The sequence below is a fragment of the Cyprinodon variegatus genome, unplaced genomic scaffold (genome assembly GCF_000732505.1).
Source record: "Cyprinodon variegatus isolate N-32 unplaced genomic scaffold, C_variegatus-1.0 Scaffold71, whole genome shotgun sequence".
NCBI classification, from domain to species: domain Eukaryota; kingdom Metazoa; phylum Chordata; class Actinopteri; order Cyprinodontiformes; family Cyprinodontidae; genus Cyprinodon; species Cyprinodon variegatus.
Genome location: NW_015150524.1, coordinates 907,629 through 926,097, shown reverse-complemented (window position 1 = coordinate 926,097; position 18,469 = coordinate 907,629). Strand labels below are relative to the sequence as shown.

General features: G+C 36.5%; 1 protein-coding gene across 1 annotated transcript; it reads right to left on the bottom strand.

The window, feature by feature from the left end:
* Window positions 1-3,313: 3,313 nt before the first annotated feature.
* On the bottom strand, window positions 3,314-7,934 carry LOC107083263 (homeobox protein NOBOX-like). The gene is made up of 6 exons (XM_015372310.1): window positions 7,822-7,934; window positions 7,448-7,593; window positions 7,222-7,355; window positions 5,581-5,821; window positions 4,620-4,915; window positions 3,314-3,827 (listed from the first exon to the last, which is right to left on the bottom strand). Exons 1-6 carry the CDS (start codon window positions 7,903-7,905, stop codon window positions 3,394-3,396), a joined length of 1,335 nt encoding a protein of 444 aa, XP_015227796.1. The 5' UTR covers window positions 7,906-7,934; the 3' UTR covers window positions 3,314-3,393.
* Window positions 7,935-18,469: the final 10,535 nt, after the last annotated feature.

The following is an 18,469-nucleotide window of genomic DNA, read 5'->3' as shown; positions in this document are numbered from 1 at the left end:
CAAAATTTTGGTGTCGATCATTCGATTTCATCCTGGACACTACAGAAAATGGGCTAAAAGTGTTAAAAACCGGAATTTTCCTTTAAGTGGAGTGGGCGGATCTTTTCAAATTTTCATGAAAATCCTCCACTATACCGTTATACATCCTACTGGTCTTATGTAGTATTCCTATTACCTGGAAAACTGAAATTGTTAATTTTTTGACATCAGTTACTGAAATAAATGAATGTTTAATATCACAACCAATGTGTTGACAGCAATGGTTTCATGACTTTATGCATTACTTTTTCTTGGCTAGAAAGAATGATGCACATCTAATGATGGATAAAAAAAAACATGTTTAGATCGAACTGATCAGTCAGAATAAAGATTGCAGTATGGAGGAGAATGTGATGGATTACGAATAAGGAAGCAGATTAGCTTCAAAATGCTTTTTAATATATTGTTCAATGCACAGAAAATGATAGAATTAAAGACCTAATTTAGTAACAAACAGCCAGACCAGCTTTAACGACACTGGTCTGAGAGGGTAGGACAAGAAATCTGTAGAGTCTAACACCTGAAAAGCTGGTAGAAAATACCTCAGTTTCAGGTAAAAGTTAAATAAAGTTAAGTGTGGTATTGTGATAAAAAAAACAGTTGGTAGCAATAATAAAGACTATTTAAACATTAGGTTAGAACATTTTTATGGCGACAGCAAAAATTGGACTTCCATTCACACTCCAGCACCTGTGGATATTTGACTTCACTGGAATCTGCAGTTCTGAACTCCACCAAAATTTTTGGCTCCGTTTGTGTTTAATCGGTTTTAAATATAGGTGACCTGCAAATATTGCCGCCTCATTACAAATTAGGTCTGCATACAAAATGTTTGCAATAATAATCAAGTCAAACAAGAAAAAAATACCTGAGCACAAATAATATGATTGGCTTCTCCAAAATACCACCATTATTGACTGATGGCTAAATCCCAAACATCTTTAGCATTAAACAAAGCACCCTGTGGATGTGATGAAAAGCATAAAATGGTTTCTGTCCCAACAGCAGCTTCTGACTTTCCTGCAGCCCTCTTTATGGATTCTGTGCTGCAGATGCTTCTTTCAAATCCAACAGGAAATATTCTTTAGGAAACCGTCAGGTGAACCTGCTGGCAAGCCGGCTGAAGTCAAATTAACCAGTAATTAACTTAAATAGGTGGAATTTTAATATTAAACAATATATTAGAATGAAAACACAGCTTATGATGGGCAATATTTTTCTGAAACCAAGCCTGCAGTTAATACATGTTTAAAATAATTTTCTGTTAAAAGGTTTAATGTCCAACTTTCTGCTCCTCCACACACATGTTGCATGTTTCCTACCCCACAGAATCACTGAGCCACCACCATGCTTTCCTGTAGGCATAGCGTCCTCCATATGTGCTTCCATCTTTCTTCTCCAAACCTATTGATCAGCAGGCCTGAAAACATTTACTTTTGATTCCCTGCTTCACAGAACATAATCTTAGATCATCTTTGGTTTGTTTATTATGTATAAACTAACTGAAGCTAACTGTTCTGGTTCTTTTGATAGGGATAAACCCCATGGAGATCAGGAATGGAGGCCTTCAATGCTTAGTTACTATGGAAACTGAAACCTCAGAGTCTGCTGCCACCAAGTACTGCTGTAGGGCTTTTGCAGTGAGGCAGCAGTTGATAGTTTCCCCTTTTTGTCACATCCATGTACCCATTGTTCCTGTAATTCTACACTTGTGAGCTCTGCTTCCAGTTGTGTCTCCAGGAACATTTGTGGTTATTGCTTTTTTTTTTCTTCTGCATTTCCTTCTTTATGCAAGAAAAAAAACTCTATTCCCTGAGCTTTTGGGGGTTTTCTTTAGATTGTGTCTTAACTGTTTAACTCTTTGAAGTGTTACTACCCAAGCACCCCTGATTAAACCATGAGTGTTCTTATGAAGATTTCTGACTAATTTTAAATGTAGGATTATGTATTGAACTTGGATAAGATAATTCAGATAATACAAACAGTAAAAACACAGAGTTGTTTCATTTTTGTTTTAGGATTATCTTAACTATTGTGTACTTTGTTTATTGCATTCTAGCCGAATAATTCTTAGCACCATTGTAGTCAGAGGATGCTTTAGTCTAAAATAAAATGTTTTGTAGAAGATGATTTCTCAGTAGAACATTCTTAATTCCTCTGCATGCAGATCCTGATGAGCTCAGCAGGTTGAAGAACACTCGTTTGCACTTTCTGAGCATAGCTTCCTGCCACCATCCTTAATATTCTGCAGAGCTTGTTTATACATCCTGTAAACACGATGCATCCAGTGTGGAACCCAAGCAGCGACATGGTAGACAAAACAGTCTTGCAGATGACAGCAAAGAGAAATGAAAGGGTTATGGGTAAGTCTCTCTTCTCAGTCCAAGATTTGTTGGAGATTTTCCTGAATTTCTGAACAAAGTCATTATAGTTCATACTGTTTTATGAACTTTTTGAACTGCTGCCAGCTGTTAAATGCTACAACAGCATCAACAGCAAAACCAGACTGATGCATAGCTTTCAGTCTAAAGCTGCACCCTTCATAAGTTTTTTACCTCTAATTTATTTTTTTTGACCAGGTAAATTTTCAAAAGAAACATTTTTCTGCTGTTTGCATTCCAGGTGAACCATTCGGATTCCTCCATATATGTTTTGATGTAAGCCGTTGGCTGATTGATGTGTACTGACTAAAGCTTGGTCCATACATCATTCAATTTAAAGATCATATCCACTAGGTTAAAGGCTCCACATTTATGAGAAAATAAACTTTGTTTTTAAGCCGTTTTCCAATTATGTAGATGATTTAGACATTTGTTTTGATATTGCCATTACTTTAATAAATAACCTTATTTTCTACAATCAGTTTGCCTCACGCGATAGATTATGTATTTTTACTAAAAGTTTACACATTCTAACATTTATGTTTGAATCCAAATAAAATTCCAATTCAAAATAAAGTTTCCCTTTTATATTTGCTCACACCTTTCTTTCTTGTCCATTTACCGTGTTCTTGCACAGTATCAGGATTTTTTTTGTCCGTGATGCTCAAGATAAAACAAGAAAGCGTGCATGACTGCTCACATCGACAGAAAAGAAACAAGTCGTGCAATGATGGTCCAAAACAAATCTGAGATATAAGCATTTGTCAGAAGCTATTGTTTAAAGTTTAAAGGAAGTTGGAAACTGTAAAAAAAATGAACCTCACCATTTGTATTTATTAAAGCTTAGCTTAATGCAGCCCAAATGGAGCCTGGAGATAACAACTTTCCCAGTTAGAAGTCTCTATCAGTAATACAAAGAAACAAAAAATTATTTACACACACTTCAAACACAAATTAAACTCAAACCTGGGATTCAGAAATGTATTGGGGAGAAATCACACTGGAAGTGGCTGTGAATCTCTCGAGGGCTGTCATACTCCAATTTGACACAAGAGGGTGCTGGAGGGCTTTCAGGAGACGTGGATCTGACCTGAGAGGGAAGCAGTGATGGACCCTCAGTACAGGAGGGTGGCAGAGTTGACACAGGTGGGAGGATAGAGTTGGTGGTGGTGGTAGTGGTGGCAGACTGTAGCTGGACCTCCGCTGCCTGCTGTGAGGTAGGAAGTGATGGGTTATGCTCGCCAACCTGGAATACAGAATGTAGAGGCAGGCTGGAGGTAGAGGCGATCTGACGGTCTTGAACAGATCCAAAGCAGGCTGAGTATGTGGGAGGGCATAGGTTATGCTGGTGGATGGCTGGCTGATTGTACATATTACTCCATGGATATGTCTGATATGTCATCCCACCTGTAAAAGGGAAAAGAAAAAACAATGGAAACTTTAAAAGTTAGCTTTAAATTGACAAAATGAACATCCAGAGCAGCAGTTTTCATTTAACTGCCTCATAGCACTGTCTATCATGATGCCCCAGTCCTTTTCTTATTATTCCCAATGCACATAAAACCCTTTGTTTAAGGGAGTTTATCACTGAAGTAACATCACCGTCTTCTGTTGGCTATGCTCCTGCTGATAGAGGATTCATGTTGTACAATAGCTCTGAGTAAAATTAGCATATCATGTACTCAGGTTTTTCAGTAACTGATGGAGATTTTTAACATCATTGTTTTTTATGGTTAAATAAAAGTAACCAGGTTGGATGGATCGGATAAATATATAAACTTTTTTTCTCACTGAAACGATAGTGTTTTGTAATGTGCCCTATTTTTCAGCCTAAAAACATGAAAGAAACCAAAGCCTCCTCAGGACATTTTTGTCTCTTGGGTTATTCAGAGTGGTTACAGATGTAGAACCATATGCTGCTTAACAACCCCTATCTCAGTGTGTTCACAGATGTGTAGGTTATCCAGGATACAGGGACCAACCCATCACAGCATCAGGAATTTGCCAACACTGACTTTGTTTGCAGGAATTAATAGCAAACACCAGCTGTGGCTCTTGAATTAAAACTGAACTGAATTAGATTTCATTATTTGTGATTTAAAAGCTGTGAGGATTCGGAGGCTTGACACAGCTAAACTTTAAAACATTTAAAAACATTCATGCATATTCAATGCTAGATTTCATTCATTTCCGCCTCACCATGGCGACCAGCTGTCTGTAGCAGGATCTGTCCGGTGCTCTGGGGCTGAAGGTAGGTGTTACCACCTGTAGAGTATGTAACAAGTCCAGTTGAGCTTCCCCCTGGTCCAAAGGTCAGGTAGGAGGCAGGATTGGAATCTGGAGGGTTGGGTGTAAGGTAGGGCGATGGAGTAAGGTAGGCCATGTGGGATACAGATGTTTGAGGCTGATGCTGGCTGGTAGAAAAGGAGCTTTGAAGCTGATACGACATGGAGCCACTCTGCTGGCTCAGCTTCTCCGCAAATTCATAGAGCAAGCTAAGGACAATCACAGTAAACACATAAACAAATTTAAATGAATATATCAGTGCTGCCAAAAAAGCATGGCAAGACTTAAACTTAAAATTGCATCAGTCCAAGAAACTCAGCAGCTACAGTTTTGAGAACTTTGTGGGTAACATTGGGGTTAGACTGGACAAGCTTAATTCTTCTTCTCTAAAGTGTTTCCCCTTACCACTCCGGGGAACAGCATAATCTTTTTTGTGTTCATTTAAAGCAACAATATATATCCCAAAGCTGCAATTAAAACATATTTTGAACTTTCAAAATTCTACATCTGTTTTTTTTTTCCTTTTTACAAAGTGCTTACAACATCTGTAATTATGGTCAATTGATGGATTTATTTCTGTAAAACTGGGTTTTTGCGTCTGTTTTCCATTTCACTGGTGGAAACTCCAGTTGGTGTAAAACAAAGATAATTTTATTCAAACCAATTTATTAACTACAACAGCCTCACTGTGTGACTTCTGAAGATGCTCAGACCACCAGCTGTCACTGGCTCTCTCTTACAACTGACTCTGCATGAGCCATCGACATACAGGATCTTTCTCTGCCTACGGCCAGTCTCCCCATCAGTTACTGCATTTCTTTATATTTGAAGTAATCTTTAGTGCCCACAACGAAGCTTACCATTTTAAACTCACCTGGTGTCATTTTGTTGAGAGTGGGCGTCATAATGGGCTAAAGAGGCATCGCCATCCAGAGCATCAAGGAAGAGAGGTGGGGTTTGGGCAGGGGTGTTGAGGAGAGAAGGATTGGGGCTTACAGAGTTAAACATAGCAGGAAACAGAGGAAGGCTGGCTCGTCTCAGAGGGGGGGGACTCTGCATGGGACGTGGGTGATGATACTCTGGAAAATTTCTTGTTTCTCTTCTTCTAACCTGACCTGGAAGATAAAATAAATGAAAAAAATACATCATCTGCATTACATACAGTGATAATAATTAATTATTATGTATTATATTTAGGACTAAAAAATAAAAAAAAAAGAAATAATACTCCATGTATCTTAACAACATTTCAAATTTCTTTACAGTCTTTGATTGTGTAGTGTCCTTTAATGACTTGAAGGGTATATCATTATTATCGCTGTCATTAACAAGGAAATAAGCGGCATTATAAGCATACACAGAGTAGAAAGAAGCAGTTAAAAATATAAATTATCTGAACGCTTTTCTATTACAACATCAGCACTGTCCCTCTCCCTGCCAGCTCCCAGGTCAGCTTTTCTGATTGGTTGATGTGGCGCATCGAGCAGTAAAAACTTTATTTTTCCAACACCAGCATCTGCTGGAGTTGGAAACTGGCTGCTTCTGCTGCTTGAAGAGCGTCCAGTGTGAACATAGCATTACACTTCAGCTTACATTGACAAAATGTACTACGATATATGAAAATGTGACAATCAAGTTTCAGATTATTTACAGTGTCAGCTTTAAATACACCTATATAAAAGTCCTGGCACTTTTTCCTATGTTGGATTTGCAGATCGTGTTGAAGAGGGCTTCAGTTTGTCATTGTTGTTCAACTTGTTTTTGTTATGTAACAATCAAGTTTCAGCTTTAGCAGTAAGTTTAGGTTACATTTTCTCATCAATTTAATTAGGCTATGAAATATAATATTGTACCTAGAAATAATCTCATCTCTTCTTTGTGAAATTTCCACCTCTAGACAAGCACATATAATTCCTATAATGAGGACAATAGTAATGTTGTAACCAAGACAAAATGCTAGCAGCATTTAACCTCAAAATACAGGAAATAATGTTTCAGTCTAAATCGGGGGAGGACACCCCCGCATCGCTACTCCGCACAAAGCCTAAAGATGTGATACGGCGGGCAGATGAACAACCAATGAAATATTCAAAGCTAAAGCCTAACCAGGTTTTAGACGTCTTTTTAAGAGGAATATTTTCTTATCCTTAAAAGCGGAATAGAGAGAAACGCCCTTCTTTGAGTAATGCAGTTTCTTACCACCTGCCTAAAAAATTTAAAAATGCAGCTAAAACAGCTTAAAATATTATTTTATTAAATATATAAAGTCAAACACTGTTGGAACTGGTGGCTAAAATAATGGGCAGAGGTTATTTTTTTAATACAATCAGTCAGAGTTGGGTTGGAAAGCAATCATTAATTAATAAACCCACATTTAAAGAACTTTAAAGGTGCATAGATTGATTTAAATTGAAAAAATAAAAAATAAATAAAAATAAAATGTAATAGGAAAATAAATCATTAAACATAGATTCTTACATGAACAATAATGTTTTATTAGTAGATGTTTACATACCTGGGCTGTTAATGCTGTCCACTAGCTTACTATAGGAGGGTGTGGTCTGCGTGGACATGGTGGGAAAAGCAGCTGCAGTGACAATCTGTGGCAGCGAAGCAGTAAGGTGACCAGAAAAAGAAGGCACTCCTTTCCTAAACCGAAAAAAAATCCACCATATTTAATGAGCTTCACAAGAAATTACCTAAAATACTATTTACGGCACTTTGAGCTTTTTTTGGAGTACCTGGTGGTTGTCAGCATGGTTAATTGGGAATCGATTTTGTGATTTGGACTATTCAAACTGTATTCAGCTCTACTCAGTGCCGGTTCAGCCTTTGCTGTAATTGAATTCCCTTTTCTCCACTTTGCCCTGCGGTTCTGAAACCAAACCTAACGAAAAACAGAAACATGGAGAAGAATGGGATTCAATGAATTTCAGGGAAAGCCTGATGTAAACATGGAAAATGACTAGAACAGGATGGCAAGTGTGGCTATAACACAATAAAGAGAAATGTTTTCTGTGTTTTAATGATCTGTTCTTCTTTGTAATAGGTAGATAACATAATGGATGTTTTAACTAGAGTTTCTGGATACCAAAAGAAGATAAGATGGTCTGACCATAATTCTCTGAGGAGTGACCCCAACTGACGCAGCAATAATTTTCCTCTTCTCTGCATCAGGATAGTGATCCTCCTGGAACATGGCCTCTAAACGTCCCAGCTGGTCTGAAACTCCCAAGCAAGGACATATCAGCTAATTGACAAGCACTTCAGCATGACTCAAACAGTGGACCTCAAAAAGGGTTTAGGACTTGAATGTTTTTGTATTTTCTAATTAGACATTTTAAACAATGATTTCACATGAAAGACCAGCACATGTGATAATTGTTAAACAGAAAATTTACTGATGACGATAATAACAGAAACAATCACAACAACAATAATAATTAACTAAATATTCTGAATTTCTTTTTCTTGTGATCGGTCATACCATTATCTATTTTAGGGCTGCAACTAAAGATTGTTCTGCTAATCGATAAATCTCTTTATTTTTGTGTCGATTAATGATTTGATAGCAAAAGGTTTCAAAAGGATGACATTTTTTTTTTTTTACAGAATTAAACAGAGAGAAACTAAAACTGTTCCACTTGTGGAGTTCTGGATAGCAGAGAAAAAATACATTTACTGCTATAAGTGGGTTGTTCAGTCAGCTAAAGGCATGTTTTAAGAGTCTCTATACTCAAGTTAACGATTAATCAATTAATAAATTAGTTAACAATTATTTCAATAATTGATTAATTGATCATGGTTGATTTGATTAATTGTTACAACACTGATCTACAGGCAAACACCATCAGGATCAAGTATGAATAGTTCAAAAACCCCAAAGCAACACATATGTACAGAGGGAGAATTTTAACGCCACACACACACAGCAGTGCACTATTTATAGAAGTAATACTGGATGCCAGCATCTTTACAATATGCAAGAAAAATAAGCACTTTTCAAGGCCACAGTAACAGTAAAGTCCTGCAACAATGGACTCTGCACAAGCAAGCTTTTAAGATCATGAATACAATGAAACCCTGGAGAGAATCTCTACAGGCTAGGAAAGTGCAGAAAAAAATAAGAAAAATCTGAAAATTAATAATAATAATAAAAAAATCTGAAATTATTCCATCATATATCGTACTTTACCAAAGGTGGGTACAGTTTTCTGAGTGACTGAATCCAAAACCAGACTTGGTCCACCTGTGCTGTAGAGAGTCCGTGTCTTTTTCCTTGGGGCAGGTTGTAGGGGGCAGCCGTCCACCTTCTCAGACCCTTGTGCCAAAGGAAAGCTGAGCAACCGACCTCGGCCCCTGTTGCCATGTCGGACAGATCGTCGAGTGGATTCCACTTGAGTCATCTCCATCTGCAACCATTTTAAAATCAGCCTTTATATCAAGACCAAACTCCGTCATATTCTGAGTTCTTGAGCTTATACATCTGTAATTCCTTATTTTTAGAAAGCATGTTATACACACATTCCATGTAAAAAAAAATATATTACTTTTCCAGGCTGAAATGTCCATTTCCAAGGTCATCAATACTTTTAATTCTAACTTTACAGAATGAATTCAAAATATGACAAATATAGAGCTGACATGCTTAAAACATTGAACTAGCAAAAACCAGTAGGGACGGGGGTCTGGTCTAGAAAAACAAATCACTTAGAAACTAGAAAGTGCTTAAATTATTTGAAGGTTTAGTGCTGTTGAACATTACAACCCACTGAAGGCAATGCAGTGGTAAGTCTAACAATAGAAGTTGGCTCAGGACCTCAAGGAGCAAGCAATTAATTTTGAGTGTTGGCTGATTGCTTATGATTTGACTAAGACAATCCCTACATCAAGGGATATAAGAAATGAAGCTTTGTACACTTGGATTTAAAGAATTCAGCTAAAACAAATTAAAAGTGAACTGATGATTTGCCTGGTGGCCAAAGTTGTGCATCTTTTCACAACTAACCACTGAAAATCCAATATTTTCTAAAACCAGCTCTTAACACTTAAAAACTTGTGACAGACAGGCCTTCACACTTAAGCAGATATTCAGTGCTCACAGCTCTGTCTCTCTTTCCAGCAAGGCACATTAATGTCAACCTGAAATGCATAAAGAGACGGGATTGATGGATGTAACTAGACTTACAGCTCATTTATCCCTCTTTGCCTGGCTCATGTCCAGAGCCCAATCAAATATAAATCAGCCTAATTAGCAGACAAACTGGGGACTGAGTTTTTTATAAATATAAAAAAGTACAGATTTGTTAAATGGTTAAAAATAAATTCAGGTGCTCCAATAGATTGTTTTTTTTAGAACTGCCATTAATTTAAAAAAATAGAAACATGTCATTTTCAAATTTAAGTTATGCTTCACAATAATAAAAAGTAAATATTAATTATAAACAAATTGGAATTGGTTTGACAAAAAAATAAATAAATAAAAGATTTGCACTTTAGAAAAAAAAAAAAAAAAGATTTGCATTTTCACAATAAATCCAATCCTAAGGTAGAAATGCTTGTACTGAATAAGTATGAGCTCAGGTCGAGCTACAGTGAAAGTTAAAGGTTTTTCTGCTTATATGTCATATAGTAGGACAATGCAGAAGTGTCAGTTTTCATGTGATAAACACTGATTTAATTTAGTACATTTCAAAAGCTGTTTGTTTAATTTGGGACTCAGCTTGTAAAACTAGCAATGGCAATATATAGGGCAGAAACAATCTGATTAATCAATTTTAATCAATAGTATAGAGACTGTAAAATATACATTTAAATGAAATATAAACTTAGAGCAGTAATTATATCAAAATTGTAAAAACAAATATATAAAAAAATATATAAATAAAAAAACTTTTGTCTTTCAAAATGCTCCATCTAGAACTCCTCAAGTGGAAAAGTTTTAGTTTCACCTGGTTTAATTTAGTAAAACATCTTCTTTAAGATACCTTATGTTATCCGATTATTAATTGATTAATAGAAAAAATAGTGGACAGATTAATCAATTTGTATAATAATCCTTAGTTGCAGCCCTAGTATTATGATTAATGCACACTCTTCAGACATTTTCTGACTAAGTGTGAATATATCCAGTTGGTCAGGACTCTTAAGCCAAAGCCAATCAGTGCTGTCCAAATGGTGCTGGCAGTAAAGAAGGAAGCAGGGAAAGGAGCCTTCATGTTTTCCTATCATAACATAAGAAGTTCACAACATTCCTTTCTGGTTCCACTATAAGGTATACCACAATCCTTACAGAAATTACAAAACATAAATGTCAACTCTGTGACACCTGCAAACAGGCTTGCCCTTTGGACATTAACAACTGGTATAACTGCCCTACGGTGCAACACACCTGCTTGTGTAACACCTTACATTTAAAAAATGTACTAAAATATATGAAAATGTGACAATCAAGTTTGAGATTAGTTTCAGTGTCAGCTGTAAATACACTGAAATAAAAGCCGTCCTGACACTTTTTTGCAGATTGTGTTGAAGACTGTTTCTGTTCGTCATCGTTCGACTTGTATATGAAACAATCAAGTTTCACCTTTAGCAGTAAGTTTAAGTTACACTTTCTGATTGTTTGAATTAACCTATGAAACATAATATTGTACCTGCAAATTATTTCATATCTTCCTTATGATATTCAACCTCAAAATGTAAGAAATTGCATTTCAGAGGGCCTACATTTAAAAAAATTTAGGGTTTTAGCCATTATCTTCATTTGTGCAATTTGCATATGTTTGTAGTTCTCTTTTGGAAGGCTGTAGGCCTCAATCTGAAAAGCATCATCCATGTGCATTTCCACTGCGTTATGATGGGACGGTTACTATACATCAGTCCAGTAACTGATGATAGGTGAAGGATGAAGAGCTCCGTGTTCTGATTTGCTCTATCTGGATTGAGCCAAGTTCTCCAGAGTCCTGCTTAATGACAGGCTCATTTGACAGGTGTGCTGAAGCAGAGAGACGTAATTTTTGCAGGATACTGGAACTCGATGAGTCAAAGGCCCATACACAAGGATATACATCTGGTTTGTTTCTTAAGGTTAGAGTTCCTGGCTAAATATATAGAATGAGTTATAATATACCAAATATAGCATCCAAGCAGTCCTTGGTAAATGTAATTCTGCACATAATAATGTTTACCTTTTGTTTAAACTATTTTACCTCTATTGTTTCCATAGGAGCATCAATGAATCCTGAACCAACTACCAGGTAATGTTTCAGTAATATTGTTTTGTTGGTTAGGAAGATTGCAGAAAAAGTCAGTGACAGATTGCTCTGAGTTTTATATCACAGGTGTGTCCTTGTCTAACTTAGATCCTGTTTAATTATGGTAGTGATCTGAATCACAATCTGGATTTAAGATTTTTTTCTACTAGTCCTTGACATTGTGAGGTATGGCGGCAGTTTGAAGGAGTGTGAAGGAGTCTCTGGCTGTCTGTGGTGATCAAGTTCCTCAATCTCTCCAAAAGAGCGCCAAAGTGAGGCCTACTCACCCTATCCGATAAATTAAAAAAGATTAATATATTTAATATTTGATCATCACTGCAATAGCTATACTAAAAAACTGACATTTTAAGTAACCATCACCCATTGTTACATTTGATCAATGATAGGAAAGAGCTTTTCAATCCTGAAATAATGTTTAAAAAAAATAAAATATTCTTGTGGTTTGTGACCCTGAATAAAGAAAACAAATTTCATGGTGGAGGTGCTGCTGTACAGTCTGAGAAAATAACAATATGATTTTGCACATGCCTGTTATAAGCTTCAGTGAAGCTCCATCACCAAATGATAACTTCACACCTTCAAATTGAGCTTTAATATCCAAATGTGATTTTCCCAGGTGCTTCATTAATAACGCAGACGTTTGTAGGTGTGCATCATTTCATGCGCATTAGGCTGTAATTATATATGGCAAATGAGTTATTAAACACCTGTTAGCTTCCAATCAGCGACACAGAAGCATTTAAAACTCAGGATGGTAATTATTAGACAGGTACAACTTAGTCACACAAACCAACAGGTTTTGTTAAAAACGCCAAATCTTATACCATTTCTTTTTTTTTTTTTTATATGCAAGAGATATTATAGCAACAATACTTCACCTGAAGAGTCTGGTAGTGCTGCTGGGGGAGGCTGTGCGGCTGAGAGGGGCTGTGCAGTCTTTTAGTCCCGTGGGAATGAGGTTCTGCAGACTGGATGGAGACTGGTGGCTGGGGTGAGAACAGGACTGGAACAGGAATCGGGGGGCAATAGAGCCCAGTCGCCCCGATACCCAGAAAAACAGGATCAGACAGCTCACAGTTGTTCACCAGGCCAACAGAGGGCTCAGTCTGAGCCGAGTTCCCCTGCAAGCTCATCACTGAGATATCCTGCATCTGACTTTTCTTCTCCTCCTCCAACTTCTGATTGATATCCTCCTTTTCTCCTTTCCTAGTTCTCACATGCTCACTTTGCTTCCTGCCTCGTCTCCTCCTGCTCTTTTTTGGCTCAGGTTTCTTTTCTATAACCTTCTTACATTTACTTTCTCGCTTACCAGAAACTGTTTTGTTGACAGTCTTGGCATCTTTATCTTCCATCTGAACATCCTGTGCTTCCTCCTCCTCCTCCTGCCTACTCTCAGGCTTCACCTGCATTGCTTCCTCCTTCTCCATCAGCTCATTTTCTGACACAACAACTTTATTTTCCTCAATGTCCTCCCCCTCGTTCCTCTCTTCATGCTTCGTTTCCTCTCCTTTCTCTTCATTATCCCTCTGACTTAACAATTTCTCATCATCTTCTTCCCTCCTCTTGCTCGTCTTCTCTGTAGAGTCCTTTGTATCCAAGTCTTCCAGTTCCTCACACAGCAGGCTCGAACAGTCTGGGACATGTAAAAATAAGAGCATTTGAAACTTTTTTCCACATTTGAATTAATTAATAACTAAACTTTGATATAAAGATGATAAGTAAAACAGGACAAAGCTTATTAACTCATTTTGTTCAGCAATGTTTTCCTCATCAGGATCTTCCTAACAGTGCAACATCTTCCTCTTTTTCTAAAGAAATACATCTGGAATGTCATGCCTGGACACCATAACCAAGTTTTGTTTTTAACCTGTTTTATCAAAGGGAAGTCAATCCAGAAATAAGGCAAGATTGCGAACTTTGAGATGTGTTTGACAACAATAAAATTACCAATAAAGCAGTGCTGAACAAATCCCTAATAGCATTGAGGATGCAGAGAATCTCTGACTGCACTGCTTAGCAAAATATTTTCACTATATGGCTCAATAAGTTAACCCAAAGTGACCTGCAAAAGTATTTATAGACAATTTTACATTTCACTACAATAAATTACAAACTCTGACATATATATACATACATACACACACACACATACATACAACACATCATAGTAAAGCATTTGCAGAGCTTTAGGGTGTATTGTACTGCTTCAAGCATAACTAAATAATAAAAAGCAACACTTGCAACTTTTTTCCTTTTCCCCGATTCTTTAACACTTTATCCGTTTTTGTTAATGTAATATTAATTTCAGTGATGCTCAAAGGCATACAGAACAAAATTACAATTCCAAGCAAGTTTTCTTTTTTTTCTCCAAACGATAAATCATTTACAAAGTTTTTTCAGTGCTGATGCGGCATATTCAATATCCTGTAAAATTTGAAGGAACACTAAATGATTTAATGACAGCTTTCAGTCTTACATAGTCCTTTCATTAATTCTTATAAATAATATGCAGTGGGAATAGTCAGTGTTTCTGTTAAAGGTATAGTATTTATTTATTTATTTAATTTAAATATCTTAGTAATGCCTAAACAAATCCAGACCTAAAAAAAACAACAAACTAAACAGAAAAATCAGTGGAGCTGCCTTAAAAAGGACAGTGGACAACAGATGTCCTAGCTTTTACCAGCTTTTATTGTCATTACACTGTCACAAGTAGAGAGCAAGGAAATTAACTCTCTGCATTAAAAGCATCCCCTTAGGGATGAGGACGAACTCAGAACCTCAGGATTCCAAGCCCTATAGCCTATCCACTAGGCTGCCGCTCCCCAGGCAACTCTACATGTTGTGTGGTCGAATAATTAATTATCTAGTCAAAACGTGACATGCTGTTACACTTCTACCCCAACAAACTCAAAGCCAAATTTACAAGTTTCAGATTATTGATTTAAGCAGGGGTGGGTAGAGTATCCCGCCAAAGAAATTGCACTAAAGAGTATTGATAAACCGTAACGATGTGTCAAAGAAGAATTGTGACAGAACTAATGAACTAACCAGTAAATAGATCCCTATTTTAATTCCTATTTTAAATTACAGGGTATCGATCACTGCCTGGACTCCTAAACTTTCCGATTCTGTAGTCAGCATTGTCGACAGTATCAGAATAACTACTTAAGATTAGCACTACTTCATTATATTTTACTCAAGTAAACGTAAAAAGTAGACTTCAAAGAAATTACACAGGTAAGTGTAAAAACTTTTTTGGTAAAAAGGCTACTCACTGAGAGTGGGGCTGCAACTAACAATTATTTTGCAAATCTTTTAATCCGTTAATTTCTTTTCAGTTAATAATCGGATGGCCAAATGTTCCTTAAAGATGACTTTTTACTAAATGAAACCAGGTGAAACAAACTTTTCCACTTGAAGAGTTCTAGGTAGAGCATATTCACAGACAATCTTTTTTTTTTTTTTAAATCTTAAATGCAAAATGTTCATACCGGTAATTGTTTTTTTTTTTTTTTCACAATTTTGGTATAATTTTGGTATAATCATAGTGCGTCACACTGTCAGGTAAAGGCATGTTTTACAGTCTATATATTCCAGTTAATGATTAATCCATTACTAAAATTTTTTTCTTACAAAAGGATGTACAATTGAACAAAATATTCAGTGATATGCAAATTCTGGTGTTTCAAAGTACATTATGGAAATAAACATAACATAAACTAATAACGCATTAAAGAATTTGGTGTAATGAACCCTCTTCAAAATACATTTTTTGAATTATAAAACCTAGAAAAACAATAGTTACAGTATGTAGAATAGGTTTAATTACAGTAAACTGTTTACTGTATTTCCACTCAACCACAAACTCGGCAGATTCAGCAGATGGAAAATAACATTTAACCAATAAGCCTTGAGGAAAAAAAGAAGAAAGTGTCTCTCAATGGTGCATATTTGTTTATTTTCAATAAGCGAAGTTACTCACGATGGATGGAGTAAAAAGAAATTTTATTCGAGAATAGTGATATTATATTATATTATAGCTCAAGTGAAAGTATTAAAGTAAAAATTATTCCTTTTTTTTTTCTTACATACATTTTCCTATCTAAAAGATGCTCTGCTTACTTTATTACACAAGTCATTGTGCCATACTTAAAGGGGATTATATCATTTATCTATTTTTCTGCATGGTGCAAGAGTGTGCACACTTAAGAGCCATGTTGTTAAGCAGGGGTGGATTTAGGTAATTTGGGGCCCTAGGCAAAGACTGGCATGGGGCCCTCTGAATTGAGACGACGACACATAAAGCACACCTATTATACAGATACAGACATTTCTATATAATAGACATACATTATTTGTTTTACGTTTTGTCCCTCTCTTTTCGTCCCTTTTCTTGTTTTCTTCTCTACGTTTTGTACTCAGCTGACTTTTCATGCCGTCTCAAAGGGAATGAACTTCCTGTGTTTCCAGAAAGCAAAAGAAAATAACACAGCCCTTCTTTCCACTGTAGACAAGCCATGATCTGCTAATCTGTTCTCCATTTTTCATTTCATACATGAATCATGACAGCAGACAAGATAGAGGAGAGCAGGAGGCTGGTTACCAATCTACCTGCTCGGGAGAGCAGCGTTTGCTGCTTTTATATCTTGTTGCCAGTCTCCAGTAGCAGAAAAAAATCATTTGGCGCTAGGTGCTTTTTTGAAATAAAAGAGCTAGAGGCATCTGAAAAGCAGAGGTGTCAAGTAACGAACTACAAATACTTTATTACTGTACTTAAGTACACTTTTTAGGTATCTATACTTTACTCCATTCTATAGCATCTGTACTTTCTATTGCTTACATTTTAAAAACAAACATTACTCGTTACTCTTGGCTCCGCTTTTATGTTTATAAATGTTTATTTCAAGTCATATGTGCCATCCAATGCAAATCATGTGTGCCATCCACATCTAGTGAAAACTAGTGTAATTAGATGAGCCATATAACGCAAACACTCATTGGTTAGCTAAAGGCAATCATCAGAAGCAAGCAGGTGTTCTTCAAACTGCAAATGTAAATTGTCTATGCCATGCTACAATGTAGGATTCAGAAAAAGATGTTGAAATGTCTGAAAGGTCAGTTACAGGTGAGAGCGTATCAGGAAATGGAGACGGAGACCAAGACCTCCCTCATCCTTGGCTCTATCTCAAAGAATTTTTAGAAATAGTCTAAAAATTGAGCTTTTAATTCATCTAGTGGCATCTGCCTGTTTTTTTTTAAAGGTTACTTTATATTTTTATACTTTAAGTAGTTTTTGGAGTATATACTTTTTCACTTTTACTTGAGTATGGAGGTCAGGTTGATACTTCAACTTTGACCAGTGTATTTAAACTGCAGTATCTATTCTTTTACTTAACACATGTGTATACTTTTGACACCACTACTGATAAGTTGCTGAATACACCTGTGCCTAAAACACACTTATTATTAGCATTCTGATGGAATTTTAACTAAGGGATTTTTAAAACGTGTACAAATAAGTAATAGCTGTATTAACCATACGTTGAAAGGGGGTTTTATGGGGTCCCCTAGAAACTTGGGGCCCTTGTCAACTGCCCTAGTTTTGCCTAATGGTAAATCCACCCCTGCTGTTAAGGCCACACCACACAGTAAACCATTCAAGGTTTTATATATATATATATATATATATATATATATATATATATATATATATATATATATATATATATATATAAAAGCCTGTCCCTGATTGGTCACAGCCCTTGAAGACTGCATTTAGTGTGACTGCTCTATCTAAGGAGGACCTGACGGCTGCATCAATCAGAGTCCGCTCCCAGGTGCGCAGTGCCGCGTGCCGCCTCACCTGCCCTTAATTAACTCCAAACTGCTAGCTGCTGCTGCTGCTAAACCTGCTACAATGTCCCTACGTCCAAACACCGGGTCGGACAGTTAACATCTATACCGTCACATAACATATTACTTTAATAACTCCTAATAAATTTTAGTTTTGTTTGTTTTTTATAAAAGAAAGCAAGGGACCGTTGCCCTGAAAAGCCGCACTTGAAAATGCCACAAACGAGCCAATTTAATAATAAAACAATTAGCTTGATTGTCCTCACCGAAATCTTCAGCTAAATCGCAGTCCTCCTCCATATTATCACACAACATCCCCGGCGAGCCAATAAAGTTTGGTTAACAATCAATTAGGCCGCTGGTGGTGGAGCACATAAGGACCGCAGCGCAGCGCAGCGCGGCGCCTTAACGAGCCTGATTGATTGATTGATTAGGCATCAGCTTTGTGACAGGAAGTAGTGACGTGGAGAGGGAAGCTGATGCAGCCAGTCACGCCACACATGCATTTTGTTAGATTATACTTAAAAGCTTATTGATGAAGTTCCATTTGGAAGAAAAAAAAATTCGAGAAAAGGAATATTGAAGAAAACGTTATTATAATTATTTTTAAAAATTAAAGTTTCCATTTGTTTT